General features: G+C 40.1%; 1 protein-coding gene across 1 annotated transcript in view; it reads left to right on the top strand.

Annotated features, from left to right (window-relative positions):
• Positions 1-16,919, top strand: part of VPS13C (vacuolar protein sorting 13 homolog C) — a 6,956,796-nt gene that overhangs the window by 4,608,443 nt on the left and 2,331,434 nt on the right. Inside the window, exon 55 of the mRNA XM_044076309.1 lies at positions 10,454-10,543. Coding sequence (XP_043932244.1) covers positions 10,454-10,543 — 90 coding nt within the window. The remainder of the gene's footprint in view (positions 1-10,453; positions 10,544-16,919) is intronic.

Here is a 16,919-nt window from a genome sequence, read left to right as displayed (position 1 = left end):
TACCTCCAGCTCCGGTTAAGCCTGACTGATATTACAGGGTTCCTGACTCACATAAATTCCTTTTTAAACACCCTGCTGCCGACCCAGAAACTATTTCTCAGGGTCCCAAGGGTGTTAAGGCTTCCGTTGCAAAAAACCCTACCCCTTCTGACAGGGATTCTAGGGCTCTGGATAGATGGGGAAAAAGGTTTACACATCTGCTGCCTTGGCTATAAGGGCCTTAAACGGTCAGTTTCATATGCTCAAATATCAGCAACATGTCTTGGCTTTGCTTAAACAGAAAATGTTGTTAAATTCTGAATGTGCAGAAAACAAGGAAATGCAGGATATATTGCATGCAGCTGAACAAGTTGGAAAGCATACTTTGCAATGTGGTTTTGATTCTTTAGAGGCCTTCTGCAGGGCCGCAGTTACAAGTTCTGTAATTAGAAGGCATGCTTGGTTAAAAGAACAAAATCTGCGTGATCATGTTAAAGTTAAATTATTAGATGCACCTTTACAGCATGATTCTTTGTTTGGTGTTAAGACAGAGGAGGTGTTAAAGAAAATGGAGGACAAGGCTAAATCTATGCAAATGGTCAAAGATTTCTTGCAAGTATAGCCACCTAGGTTTAGTAGACACTGGCCAACAAAGAATTGGTCCTTTCCTGTGTCAGACAGACCTCAAAGGGGCAGATCCAGATGCCCTAGAGGCAGATCTCAGGTGCAAGGTTCATACAGGTCAAAGCAATGGGGTGCTTCTACCTCCAAAAGTGGAGAAGACAAATCACAACCTTACAGGAAACAGTCCCAATGACTTCCCCCTGCCTGCACCAAGCACTTATCTCCTGGCAGCACCCTTGGTGAGAAAATTAGCACTTTTTTCTCAAAATTGGCACATTATAACCCAGGACAAGTGGGTTCTAAATATCGTGTCACAAGGGTACAAGTTCCATTTCCATACCATGCCAAAGGCAAACGGCTGGCCAGATCTGCCAAAAAAACAAAGGGCAGAGGCACAAAAACAAGTCTCATCCCTCATGGACATGGGGGCCATTCAACAAGTACCAGAGCAAGAGCAGGGACAAGGATTTTACTCGACTGTTCTTGGTACCCAGAAAGGACAAGGCATGGAGGCCAATACTGGACCTATCTGTTCTGGAACACATTCCTGTATACCAAAATTCAAAATGTTGACTTTACAGCAGCTACTGCCCATGCTGGGCAAGAACGCATGGCTTGTAACTTTAGACCTAAAAGAGGCATATCTGCATGTCCCAATCAGACAAATATGCAGAAGATACCTCAGATTCAAGGCTGGCTCATTGCATTACCAATTCTCTGCACTGCCCTTTGGTTTATCTACTGTGCTCAGGATCTTTACAAAGTCCCTGGCACCAGTAATTGCAATCTGCAGACAAAGAGGAATACAAATATCCTTACTTGGACGACTGTTTAATTCAAGCAGAGAACAAGGACATCCTTCTACAACATCTGGCATTTGTGAAAAAACTTCTAACATGCCTAGGGTACACAGTCAACTAAAATAAATCAAAACTAGTACCCTCACAAGAGATAATATTCCTGGGTGCAAGCTCAAATACAACTTACTAGATGGCTTATCTCACGCCAGACAAACAGACAACTGACTACTTACTTCAAAATGTTAGCAACAAAGGCCCAGTTATCTGCAAGAAAAATTTTGCAGGCTTTGGGCTTCATGGCATCCTGCATCCTACTAATTCCATATGCAAGACTGCATATGAGGAAACTTCAATGGTACCTAAAAAGTGTTTGGTCTCAACATTGCCACAGCCTGGAAACTATAATTACTCTCATTCCCTGCCTGCAACAGGAGTTTCGATGGTGGGCAAAGGCTTGTCACCAAAACAAGGGACAGCCATACACATTACCCCCAGCCAGGCAAACACTAACAACGGATGTGTCAGAATATGCCTGGGGGGCCCATATGGCAGGTAAATGCATTCAGGGAACATGGACCTCAAACCAAATGCATCTGCATATCAACCAAAAAGAGATGCTAGCTGTTCAAAATGCCCTGACAGCCTTCAAGGACCTAGTTCAACCAGGACAACTACTGATAAGGACAGACAACACCACAGTCATGTGGTATATAAACAAGCAAGGGGGCACACATTCTTACCCCCCTTTGCAGACTAGCCATGACTTTGTGGGATACAGCATTATCTTACCAAGTACATCTGCAGGCACAATTCCTGCCAGGAAAGGAAAATACTCTGGCAGACGAACTAAGCAGAAACCTCATGGATCCCCACGAATGGCAGCTGGATCCACAAGTCTTCAGCATGATAACAAGGAAATGGGGATGCCCAGACATAGATCTATTTGCTTCTCCTCACAACTACAAACTAAAGAGATTCTGCACAAGGATTTATCACAGACAAGCATGGAAAGTGGATGCCCTATCCTTCAGCTGGAAAAACCTATCAGTGTATGCCTTTCCCCCTCTGCCTCTCCTACCCAAGGTACTCCTAAAGGTCAGACAGGAGAAGCCAAAGATGATACTGATTGCACGAGACTGGCCCCGCCAGCACTGGTACCCAATATTAAGGAGCTTGTCTCAATGCCCAGCTTGGACCCTTCCTCAAGTAAACGCACCTGCTGTCCCAGCAAGACAATCAGATCCTGCACAGCCAGCTCAGGACTTTAAACCTGGCAGCATGGCGGATAATGTAGTCATACAAAACACACCTCTCAGCAAAGCTGTGATGGATGTCATTTTGGAAGCCAGAAGGCCTAGTACTAGAAAATCTTATGCAGGAAAATGGAAGAGATTCTGTGCTTGGAACCAGGCACAAGGAACAGATTCAGCTGTGCCAAATATTCCTCGGATTTTACAATACTTAACTGAGATGCTGGACAAAGGCCTATCTTTCTCATCTATTAAAATTCATGCCTCTGCCATTTCGGCTCATTACAATGCAGAGCCACCAATCTTTTCTCATCCCTTATTAAAACAGTACCTCAGAGGAACCAAAAATTTAAGGCCTCAAAGGAGATCACCAGTGCCTGCATGGGACCTCAACTATGTCTTGGAAAAACTCACCCTGCCTCCTTTTGAGCCAGCTGCTACTGCTGATATAAAGTTTTTATCTTGGAAAACCGCTCTGCTCCTAGCAATAACCTTCTGCAAGACGAGTTTCAGAGCTACAGGCACTCATGGCTGTGGAACCTTTTATCATTTTTTATCCGGACAGGGTCTCCCTGAGGACAAACCCAACATTTATGCTAAAGTGGTGTCCAGTGTGGCTCTTAACCAAACCATTCATCTGCCAACTTTTTATCCCAATCCACCGAACAAGGGGGAAAGAATTCTGCATTCTTTGGATGTACACAGACAGCTTAGATTTTGCTTGGACAGAACCAAAGTTTTCAGAAAGACAGAGCAATTACTAGTGGCATATGCTGCAGGATCACAAGGAAAGGCCATCCCAAAGCAGACTGTTTCAAAATGGATAGCCCACTGCATTCGTTTCTGCTACTTACAACATGGCAAGCCAGTGCCTAAGGGCATTAGGCCACATTCCACCAGAGCTGCATCCACTTCAGCAGCCTTTCTCAGGGGAGTACCAACCAAGGACATTTTAGAGGCAGCTACTTGGAGTTCAGTGCATAGCTTTACCAAGCACTATCATCTGCCACTCTACTTTAAATCTAGGGCAGGCTTGGCCATTGCAGTTCTGCAGGGTCTCATAGCCGCTCCTAATGCAGTTTAGCTCCAGCCTCTCAACCATAGCTTTGGGAATCTACCCAAATGTAATGACTGCAACAGTGAAACATGAAGAACATAGTACAGTTGTGTAAACATACTATAAATGTAGATGTTCGAGTGTATTCACTGTTGCAGTCCAGGTTACCCACCCGCCATCCCCCTTTCTTCTGATGGAACCTATCTTTCCCTCTCTGATTTATACAACCTATGTGGTGTATTTGCTTGTAGATGAAGGTAAAGCTTATATTGGTGCATGTATTTATTCATATATAAATTTTGGCTACCCTTTTAGGGGGCACCTGACATCTGGGGCAAGAAAAACTAAAGAAAATGGTGTCGGCCGCATCTTTTATACCCCTGACGACCTGATGTCAGGGAGGGGGCGACAGCGGCCAATGCAGGACCCAGGACTTTGGAATTCAGGCCGACTGAGGGCAACCTGCCAGCAGGATTATCCAAATGCAATGACTGCAACAGTGAAATACACTCGAACATCTAGATTTATGGTAAGTGTACACAACTGTACTTTTCATATGATTAAATACCAACAGACTATACTAGAACAGCTTAAACAAAAGGTTTCCACCCTTGAAGACAAAAACCTCACAAAAGAATTGACTGACCTCTGTTATTCCAATGCTCAGGTATCGACATTCCCTCTATTGTGGCCATGATGCCATGGAAGTATCTTGCAAAGCAACTGCTACAGAAACTGTTATTTGGAGGCTTGCTTTGCTCTGAGAACAAATTCTTCTGGAACATGTCAAGTCTAGCATGTTGGATGCCCCCCCGACAAGGAAGTTCTATTCAGGCCCAAGGCAGAAGTGGTTAAAAAGATAGAGGATAAGGCTAAGTCAGTGCAGACCATAAATGATTTCCTTCAGGTACAACCACCCAGGTTCAGCAGAAATTTTCTCGGCAAACAGTGGTCTTTTCCCACCCAGCATAGGAGTAGGCAGAGGAAACCTCAAAGGGATAGGTCACTCAGAGGCAGCAGTCACAAAGGGGCAAGTATTAGTGGGCCTCAGAGATACCTAGGCAAGAGAGTTCTAGACCCCAAGCCACATCCTGAGAGCAACAGTGAATCAACTGCCCCCCCCAAAGCTAGGAGGAAGGCTGTCACTTTTCAAACATACCTGGATCCTCATCACTGCAAACAGATGGGTTTTAGACATTATTGCAAATGGCTACAGACTCACTTTCAAAGACCATTTAAAATACTCAGGTTTTCCAGATGTCCCCTAAATGTCCCCAAAATCAAAAAACAGAGGCATTGGCTCAAATCCAAATACTGTGCTCACAGGGAGCATTAGAACCAGTTCCCAATGCCCAGCAGGGAAAAGTCTTCTATTCTACGCACTTTCTGGTCCCCAGAAAGGAAGGCTCTTGGTGCTCCATTTTGGATCTGTCCATCCTAAATCAGTTCCTGTTGCTGCCACAGTTCTAATTGTTAGCCCTCCAAAAACTGCTGCCCATTAGATCCCCACATGTCCTCATGGTCTCTCTAGACCTAAAAGATGCTTATTTGCAGATCCGTATTCAGGAGTCACACAGAAGATTTCTTTGTTTCAGGGCAGGATCCAGTCACTATCAGTTTTCCGCACTGCCCTTCCTAGAGCACCAAGGCTGTTCACAAAGTGCCTAGCACCAGCAATAGCCTTCTTGCAGGGCCAGGGGGATACAAATCTTTCCTTACCTGGATGACAGCCTCATACAGGGCACAGATCAGGCCAAACTCTTCAAGGACTTCAAATTCACCCAGGACCACCTCTCTTCACTGGGGTTCACCGTGAACCTACAGAAATCCCGCACTACATCAACAAAAAAGATGGTCTTCCTGGGAGCACTTCTGGATTCCTCTCTCCAAAAGGCTTTCCTCCCTCCAGAAAATGTCCCTGACAAATTTCTTCCACAGTAACCAATTGAGAGATTACATCTCAGCAAGGGAATTTCTTCAAGCCCTGGATATATATGTGGCCTTATGGATCTTCATGGTTCACCTTGTCAGACTACACATGAGAAAGCTGTAGTGGTACTTGAAGAATGTCTGGTGCCAGAGCTCATAGTCCCTAAAGACCAAGATCCCCCTGATCGCCTGCCTCAAAACAGAGTTTGCATGGTGAGCGCAACCTTGCTCCCAGAATCAAGGCCTCCCCTTCCAAATCTCTCCCCGGGCTCAAACCCTAACCACAGATGCCTCGGACACAGCATGGGAGGGGGCTCACTTCCAGAACCTCCAAATCAAGTGGGATTCTGGATCTAAGGACAGACATATCAACTGGAAGGAACTCATTGCAGTATTAAGTGGCGTATTGTCCTTCAGTGAAACATGGACCCCAGGTGTCCTATTAATCAGTATTGACAATACCACAGTTATGTGGTACATAGATAGGGTGGGACTCATTGTTACCCCCTGTGCCATCTAGCAATGCAAATCTGGGAAACAGCTCAGTCTATGGGCTTGCACCTGATAGTAAAATACCTACCAGGAGTTCAAAATGCTCTGGCTGACCATCTCCGTAGAAACTTGATGGACCTTCAGATGTGGCATCTACACCCCAAAATCTTCCACTCCATAACCTAAACATGGGGAATGCCACAAGTGGACCTCTTTGCATCCAAAGAGAACACGCACCTGAAAACATTCTGTACTAGGAGCAAGCAGAGACGGCTTTGAAAGCAGGTGCCTTCTCCTTCCCCATGGACAAAGGTTTTCAGTTATGCATCCCCCCATACCCTTTCTTCCTTGGGTTTTGCTTAAGATAAAAGGACCCAAGAGCAATTCTTATAGCTCTGGATTGGCCCAGACAGCATCAATACCCCCTCCTCCTTGAACTTGCTAACCAGAGCCCATAGCTACTCCCTCAGAAAGTAGATGATCTCACCAATAATTAGAGAAACATTGTGTACCCCAATCTGCAGACCCTCAACTTTGCAGCATGGATGATCCCCCAACAAATCACAATGGTGTTTGCCCAAGTAAACAGATGCTAGACCTCCTCAAAGAATTTAGAAGATCTAACACCAGGAAATCCAACTCCGCTAAGTGGAAAATATTTTCTATTTGCAAAGCTCACCACCTAGATCCCAAATCAGCACATTACCAGCATCTTGGAATACCTGACTGGCCTCCTGAATCAGGGACTATCTCAGTCTTCCACTAAAATCCATGCTTTTGCCATCTCTGCATATGTGCCCTGTCACCCTCCCCTTTTTCCCCGTCCACTATTGAATCAATTTCTTAGGGGAGTAATTCACATTAGACTACCCAGAAGGAAGCTGCCTCGTCCTTGGGACATTAATTTTGTGCTAGAAAAACTGACTTTTCCCCCCTTTGAGCCAGCAGTGTCTGCGGACCTAAAGTTCCTGACATGGAAAACAGTTCTTCTGGCTACACCTCAGTCAGGAAGGTTTTTGAGTTTTCAGGCTGTCATAGCGGTGAAACCTTTCCTTATCTTCCACAGAGATGGGGTCTCTCTCAGAACCAGTCCATCCTTTATGCCTAAAGTGGTCACTGATACCGCTTTGAAATCATGTCATCCATCCCCCTACCTTCTACCCAATCCACAAAACAAACTGGAGAGAATTCTCCATTCCTTGGATGTGCATAGGCAGATAAAATTTCTATCTGGACAAGGCAAAGGCTTTGAGAAGGACTGATCAGCTTTTCATTACCTTTGCCTCTGGAAAAGAAGGCAAGCCTGCCACTAAGCAAACCATTTCCAAATGGATTGCCCACTGCATTTGCCTTTGTTATAGCTCCCATGACAAAGTGCCACCAGTAGGAATAAAATCTCATTTTACCAGCGCAACTGCCACTTTCACTGCCTTTCTAAAGGGTGTCCCCACCTAGGGCATCTTAGATGCTGCTACCTGGTCTTCAGTGCATACCTTCACCAAGAACTATTACCTGACATCCTTTTCCAGATCTAGAGCAGGCTTTGTCACTGCTGCCCTGCAGAGAATCCTGTCTTCCTCCCTCCTTTCAGCTTTGGGAATGTTTCCAGTAGTCAGGACTGCAACAGTGAAACACACAGAACTAGGTATAGTTGTTTACACTTACCATAAATGTTGATGTTCAAGTGTAGTCACTGTTGCAGTCTTTTTCTCTCTCCCATGTACCCCCAAGCCTGCTATGTAGGTTGATTCTGTTTGGCTATGCATCCAAGGTACCCCTCCTTGGCTCCCTTCCTATGACAGGTTCTCCTTTTGATACCTCCTGTCTGCTTAGGGCTCCTCCTAGTTGAGGGCAAAAAAACACTGGTATCATCACACAGACTACCTTTATACCAGAACGTACTGACGTTGGTCAGGGTGTCTGCCATCCTGGGAGCAAGAAAGAAATTTCTGTGGTAGTTGGGCCAGCTGAAGACTTCCATGGCAGGAAATTTGCAATAGTCAGGATTGCAACAGTGAATACACTCGAATATCTATATTTATGTTAAGTGTACCCAACTGTACTGTCTATGGCCTCTAATGCTACATGCCAACTCCCCCCCCCCCCTGGTGTCCGGCAGGCCCATGGCTTCTAATGCTGCATGCCACCCCCCAGTATCAAGCAGGTCCATGGCTTCTAATCCTACATGCTAGTCTCCCTCTGGTATCAGGCAGGTCCATAGCCTCTAATGCTGCATGCCACCCCCATCTCTCCACTGGATGCTGGTAATATAGCAGGCTAGCCCACCTCTCACTTGTCAAGGTAAGTGAGCTGACATGAGCCCCTCACTCCCATAGTGCCTTACCTTGCTCCTCCAGCACTCAACCTGATAAAATTTAGGTTATCTGTGTCGTAGCCGGGGCTTTGTCCCCCTCCACCTCAGAGCTGGCAACTTTCTGTTATCTCTGATAAATTTCTGCTGAATTTAGACATCCATAGAGACATCTCTGTGCTTAGTTTACATCATTATTGTCTAGCTGTCCAAAGCTTGTTTGATCCACAAAATTATGGTAGCTCTGCTTTCTATAGCTGTAGCTAGTATTTTTATTTATAATAATCAGTTAACAAAATCAAAGTAGGAATTCTTGGCTATTTTCCTGTCAGAATCTTAACTGTAGTATTAGTTTCATGTTTTTATTTTATGACCTTTGCCTTCGGATTTGCTGTAAATGTTTATATGCTGCCCTTGCTAGATGTTATAAATGGAATTGTGACACCCCACCACTAGCCAATAATCAAGGAGCCTCAGCCTCACCACTGGCAGCATTGGGGGACATGCACACTAGAAGGATGACGAGTACACACACGAGCACACAGAGACCACAGTCAGTCTGGGGCTGGTTTCTTCGTCTTTCTCCAGATCCCCAATAAGACTCCCCACTGGCACAGCTATAGAGTTGAGATCTCAGGTGAGTGGCCAAGTCAAGACCTTCAGCACATTCTCTGTCCAACCAGAGCTTCATGTCCCTGCCCAAGTAGCTGACATGCACACACTTTGAGATTTGATTTATACACAAACACATACACCAGGGAAAGGCTGGCACAGGTTTACTAGCTATGCCCCCTTCTGTCCAGACTGTAGGGTAGTTTTTTACTGCCACCAGCCTTTCCTTATCAGGTACTCTAAGGCCCTTAACAAAGGGTGTCCAATCTTACTGTGTAATGTTACTATTAATCCAAATGGTAGTTTGACCAAGAGCAAGGCTATAAGGAGTGGCCTGCACAGCATTACCAAATAGATATGGAAGTACTCTACGTTTAAATATCTCTAGACAGACCAGCTACAATGATAGGTTTAAATATAAATTTAATAATAATTAATAAAAGAACAATAAAATACTCAGTAAATAATCTCCGTTACATTAGAGTTCAAAATCAAAGGAAATACTTAAATTAACACTGCAGGACAGTCTCAAATAAATAAAGCAAACATCTAAGCTATATTTCAGTATATTCCTGCCTGTATCTAAGAGAGATTACTGTACCTTAGTTTACTTGGGTACAGAGCCAGGCAAGACATATGTGGTGAATGGGTGTTCCAGCTGATGCTGTCAGGTCAAAGACAAAATACAAAATGCCCAGTCTCTCTCTCTAAGGCTTCTTAAATGAATATCTCAAATACTGCTGCTGGGATACTTGCAGCATGACATCACTTCTTTTCAAATGATTATCCCAGTTGAAAATGCCCACTGCAGCTGGCAGCATTTAACACCCACCTGTGAAAATACACAGACCTCAGATCTTTTGACCAATGGGGAAAGTTGTAAAATAATTTACATTCCTCCACATTTAAAGACAATATAAAAAACTTCTAGTTCTAGATATTATGTCTCCTGTTGCACTGAAACTGAAAGAGAACATCTCTTTTGTTTATGGCCCAGCCATAAAGTAACTTAATCTCAATCATTCTTCTGAAGTTTTGCAAGTTAATCTCCTGTGTTTATCTCCTCTGTTAAAATACATACATCTAAATAGTTGCAATAGTACATATACATTTCTGCTCAGTATTTTACAAAATATCTGTTCAGCACACGTCACGTCTGTACAATATGACATAAAGTTCTAATAAATCTGTAACACAAGCATCTTACATGAAGCATGTTGACATTAACAAATGCGACACAATCACTTACAAAATTCCAGCTAACTGGGCTGGCAGCATCTCTTTTCATTACAGGAATGTTTGGATGTATAGTATCTCACACTGTGAATATTGGTACTGAAGAACAATCTCATCTTTAATATTTACTTTGATTTTTAATTACTAAATTCTCTTTTTTCAGGTTCATTATTACAATGAAATGCATGCTGTGTGGGAACCACTTGTGGAGCGTCTTGAAGATGGGACTAGACGGTGGAATTTAAATCTGGAGGTATCTGTTGCACATTACAAAGTCATAATAATTCAATACTGTCTTCTGTAGTTTTGTGCTGTTTTTTGTACCACTGTTCTTTTAGTAGTGGAACACTGATTTGCCAAATTACAGTTTTCAAAAATTAATTTAACTGCCACCACTTAACTGATTTTAGTGAATTATGTGACTCTCTTCCAGAATTTGTCTATAACACTGGAGTTAGGCTACAGTGGGTCCTTATCTACTCCCCTGGTAAACAAGAAAAAAATAGCCCCTCCCCCAAGAAAGAGTTTTGCAGTCATATTAAATTTAGGCATTTTATTTCACCTTTCAGTACCTTTAAATGACTTTACTTGTGTAATAAAATAAAACAGAGCAACAGCAGCAAACCAAGGACCAACGCACTCAGAATCAGCATGTAACAAGCAAAAATCTCGAATAACTTCCAGTGAGCAGGATCCAAATATTATATAAAAGTTTATTAGAACAGGTTAGCGCTTTCACCGATAATGGCTTCCTCAGACCTATACACTCTACAAATCACATCCTTGTTTAAATAGCGCTATTGGCGGGAATTTAAAAAACCTTAAAGTGCAATCACATTTAATTTAAAATACATGTCAAGCAAAAGCAGATATCACATATAAGCAGTTAAAAACACATATTTAAAGATATGTCACTAATTAAAATATAAATATATATCTATATATTATACATATATCTCTGCCTAAAATATCATTACCTACAAATACTCCTAGCTTTCAAGAAGGGCTTAATAGGGACTACACCATTGAGACCTGGTTGAACATCAGATCTCAATTTTATTATCCAATTTGCTTCTCTGGTCTCAGTATAATTTTTTATATCGCCCCCTCTATTGCCTGGCTTGATTGTTTCTAAGATGGAAAACTTGAAAGCATGTCTAGGTCCACTCTCCATGATATGTCTAGCAAGGGCATTGGTTTTCAGACCTATCCGAATATTGTAGGCATGCTCCCTGATCCTGTCCCTGAGTGCCCTGTTGGTTTTGCCAACATAATATGCTTGGCATTCAGAGCAGGAGGCTAGATACACCACATTGGAGGTAAGACAATTACCAGAAGCCCTAAGGGTATATTCTTTGTGGGTAATAGGATGAATAAACATCTTATCCAAATTGATGTAGTCACAAAAATTACATTTCCTACATTTTTCTGTCCCATGTGACTCTATACCATGTTTACCTATCTCTTCCTTGGGATAGCATAGTAGTCGCTTTAAATTCTTCTTATTCTTATATACAAATCTTGGTGCCTCTCCGACTACTTTTAATAACTCAGGTTCAACAGTTAACACACCCCAATGTTTCCTTATTGTATCTTTAATTTTTGCTACATCACTAGTATAAAAAATTGTACAAGCTACTCCTCCTGCTTTACTTCTCCTGTCTTCACAAACTATATTCCCATCATTCATTACTAGCCTATGTGCTGACCCATTATCAAAATAGGGGGCAGCACCTTGCTCTCTCAATATCGGCATATCTACGAGGCCTCTTCTGATATCTTTTTCTGAGTAACCTCTGCTTCTAAACCTATCAGTTAACTCACTAATTTCTTTGGCATAACCTAAATCAGTGGGATTGTACCTAGATGTACGTATTGCTTGTCCTCTTACCACATTATGGTATATATATCCCGGGTGCATGCTTGTTCTGTGTAATAGTGCATTTTTATGGCACTTTTTCCTGTAAACTCCAGTATTCATAAGTCCATTTTCCAATTTCTCTATATAAATATCCAGGAAAGGAAGTCTATTCTCGGAGTACTCATATGTAAACTTAAGATATGTATATATATGTATAAGATGTTTATTCATCCTATTACCCACAAAGAATATACCCTTAGGGCTTCTGGTAATTGTCTTACCTCCAATGTGGTGTATCTAGCCTCCTGCTCTGAATGCCAAGCATATTATGTTGGCAAAACCAACAGGGCACTCAGGGACAGGATCAGGGAGCATGCCTACAATATTCGGATAGGTCTGAAAACCAATGCCCTTGCTAGACATATCATGGAGAGTGGACCTAGACATGCTTTCAAGTTTTCCATCTTAGAAACAATCAAGCCAGGTAATAGAGGGGGCGATATAAAAAATTATACTGAGACCAGAGAAGCAAATTGGATAATAAAATTGAGATCTGATGTTCAACCAGGTCTCAATGGTGTAGTCCCTAATAAGCCCTTCTTGAAAGCTAGGAGTATTTGTAGGTAATGATATTTTAGGCAGAGATATATGTATAATATATAGATATATATTTATATTTTAATTAGTGACATATCTTTAAATATGTGTTTTTAACTGCTTATATGTGATATCTGCTTTTGCTTGACATGTATTTTAAATTAAATGTGATTGCACTTTAAGGTTTTTTAAATTCCCGCCAATAGCGCTATTTAAACAAGGATGTGATTTGTAGAGTGTATAGGTCTGAGGAAGCCATTATCGGTGAAAGCGCTAACCTGTTCTAATAAACTTTTATATAATATTTGGATCCTGCTCACTGGAAGTTATTCGAGATTTTTGCTTGTTACATGCTGATTCTGGGTGCGTTGGTCCTTGGTTTGCTGCTGTTGTTCTGTTTTATTTTATTGCTTGGGTTCTTTTATCGCAGAGCAGCATTTACCTCAACTGAGCACTTATTGGACTGTTTGCTGTTACTTTACTTGTGTAAATTGATTATTATTTTTTTATATATTTTTGACTCCTTCCCTATGGCCATTATGCCCCACACACTGCTGTATCAGTTTTCCACAGAACCTTGGTATACACTCTCAGTAACTCATTAGGTAGCATGCAACTTTGGGTTCTATTCCCATCCTAGGTAGCTGGATTAATTTTCCAGTATTGATATTGCATTGCAACATCGGGGGGGGGGGGTGCTAAAATCCTGAAGGTGTCATTTTATTTATTATTTATTTCCAGTTTTATTACTGGAGAAGTCCACTGGGCCCAGAGTCATCCTTCAGAGGAGATGTTAAACCTAAGTTGATGGTAGCCGAAGTGGATATAAAAACCCGTGGCACTTATTGAAAAGAAAATGTATACACTTTAATTATTTTTACTATTTACAATGCCTTAGATATTATTTGCAGATAAGTTAAACAAATGAATTTAACCATCATTCGCCTCTAATTCTTTTTTTGCCGTAGCCATAATCTTATTTTACAAAGAATCTTTGTCAGATTCAAAACTTTATTAAATAATACTCCGTTCCAAATATTACATACAACTTGAAAAACAAACTTGTATTTTTCAACATTTTTTACATCTTACCCCATAAAAACATACAAAATCATATTCATATTTATATGTTCCACTCTTTATTGCCTTTTCAAGAACACTTTTTAATATTTTCGTACCCTTTGGCAATAAAGAAATATATGTTCTGCAGTTTCTAAATCATTACAAAATAAACGTAATCTTTATAATATTTATATATTATATATAATTATATTTTTACATCATATTTCTCTTCACCAGTGACTTATTCCTAATCTCCATAAAAAAAATCTTGACATTCCATGAAGTTCCTAAATCTGTTTATCCTCAGTTTAATTTCTTTAATGTTGTTTAACCCCCTACCAAGGGCTAACTCCATACTGCCTTCTAATAATGTACTTGCACCACTCTCTTTGTGTTACCTTTAATTTTTTCCAATAAATACCATGACCTTAATTTCTTCTGATGCTGCATTATTTCTTTTTACTCACTATTCTTTTAACTTTTCTTTTTCCACTTACATTTCCTCCACTCTCATTTAATTTCAAATGACTTGGAAACAATTCCTTCCCGTCTACTCACTTACATTTAATACTTTAAATAAACTCATAGAAGCAGCATACACTGCAGGATTTATTAAACCCAAACCACTACGTCCTCCTCCTTTCATGTATTACACCACACTTTTCACCCCTTAAGCAACACAATACAGCTTTTAATAATTCTTTTTTTCTTTACTATTAGCAGTCATAGATAATTTTGCTAAGTAACCAATTTTCCGTATAACAACAGAATTAATCAAATATGCCTTTTTCTTGTATGATAAAATAAAAGCTTTCCATAAACTTCTAATCACCTTAATTTTACTTATACCTTACCATCATTTCTCCACTACTTGTTTACTCACTAGTTGTATTCCTAATAAACTTAGTTTGTCTACAGAAAACTGTACCCCTTCTGTATTTCCTTATTCTCCTAAAATCCTGCTCTTTTCTTTATTAAATTCTAACCCAATACTTCATAAACATTTAATAACAAAATGCACCAACTTTTATATCCATATAGCCTAGTAATGACTGTAATATTATCTGTAAATGAGATAGCACCTGGAGCATGCACACTACTTTTAACGCAATAAATACCATTTGTCATTTCATTTAACAACTTAGATGCGTTCATAATTTAAGAAGATAATATAGAATTCATAGGACAACCCTGTCTTACCTCTTTTGTCATAAAAGCTATAGAACTGAACCACTTATTTATTCAGTCTACCTTGAGTATTAGTATATATATAGACAATAATGTGTTACCCTTTAAACCATATTGCTTCAAAACTTTACATAAACACTCATGTTCCACACGGTCAGAAAGCCTTTCTCACAACCCTATGAATCTTATGTCATGTTCAGCAGACAAAACGTAATTTGAACTCTCCCTTACTAAAACCAATAACTCTTGATTATATCTTCCTTTAGCATGATAAATACCCTCCATCAAGGCTGCATATAAAACATTATTGTACCTTATCTGCAAAACTTTCATAAAGGCCTTGTAGCCTGCATTATTTAATGTTATAGGTCTCCAGTTTTCAATCTGACTTTTTTTGTCAAATTTAATAACTCTTTCACAGTCTTTTTCTTCCCCTTTTTGTAACCATTTGTTAAACACTTTTAATAGTATCACCTTCTTCCACACTTTCACAGATGCATACATTCCATAAACCATAGAAGCTATATCAGATACCAAAACATTCCTTACTTTGCTTAAAATCAAATCGATGTATGAAAAAGTAATGTATTTCTCCAAACTTCCTTATCGGAAAATATTTTAACCCGTGACATCATTCACAATGACGTTTTTCTATATGCATCTCTCTCAATCTGCTCTGCAATATCCATAGTCACTTTTTGTTTGTACTTGATAATAACATCTTTATTCTTCATCTCTGTCATAATATCCACCTTATTTTTTAATTGATTTATTTAAAAAAGGCGATATCTTCTTTCTTTCCTTGCTTTTCTTTTAAAAAATTTCTGACTGTGATGCAAAGTTTTCACATTTCTGTTAGTTTTCATTAAAAAAACTCGCTCTCTCTCTTGTTGAATAATCACTACTCTGTTCTCATGTACCATACCTATACCATAACATACAATAATATTCTGTGTCACTTCTGATCTCTACCTATATTTAAAAAAAAAATTTAGATTTGTCTTTAAATACCATCCTTTACTCAGCCCATAAGCTCTTCCCATAACTGATCCATTTTTTCTTAATCTTGCTAATTTACAAAACCTTAACTCTTTCTTTCCCTTCCATTATAACTTTCATTTTTTTACCACATTCCATCCACTAGCTCTATGATCCAAAAACCCATTTAATATAACACTTAAGTCCTCCTCAAACACAGTTTCTGGCGAGAAGAAAATCCAGTCGGTTTCCTTAGAAGTCCTCTTAAATGTCTAAGTTATTTGACCATACATTCAACTTACCATACCTTATAACTTTTCTTAATTTTCTAACATCTGCACCAGTCTTGGCCTTCAAAAAACTACAGTTTAAATTTTCTTTTATTATAATTCTCATTTACCGTTATAAATGGTTTTACGCTCGCAGACAAATCTTTTTTCCTTCATTCCAATATGGACTTACACCCCTATCAACCTATACACATCAGTACCCCCACCTTATCAACCTATACACATCAATACCCCCACCTTATATCAGTCACTCTATCTCTTTACCTGCACACACAACAGAAAAATCTAAAAGTTTGATTTCTTCCCCAAACAGTACTACACCTGAACATGTTTCCTTCCCCAATTCTGTACAATTTCTCTATTGTAATCTGAAATATAACATGGCATGTTGCTGCTACATCATATAGGCTTCACACTTTTTACACCACTATAAAATAACATACCTCCATAATATATTAATCCACCTATTAACATTTACTGATAACAACCTTACATTTTTTTTAGATTTTTTGATGGGAACATTTTTAAATTTTCTTTTCCTCTCACCCAGTCACTTTTAGTATCCTTCCTTAGTTCATTAAAAATCTGTACATCCCTTACTTCCAAATAATGCCTCTCACTTTTTACTTCCTCACATTTCCCATTTCCTCAGG

This window comes from Protopterus annectens, chromosome 7.part0 (assembly GCF_019279795.1).
Source record: "Protopterus annectens isolate FY-2018-M chromosome 7.part0, PAN1.0, whole genome shotgun sequence".
Taxonomy (NCBI): Eukaryota; Metazoa; Chordata; order Ceratodontiformes; family Protopteridae; genus Protopterus; species Protopterus annectens.
Note: the sequence above shows the minus strand (reverse complement) of the source record. Positions and strands in the feature narration are given on the sequence as shown.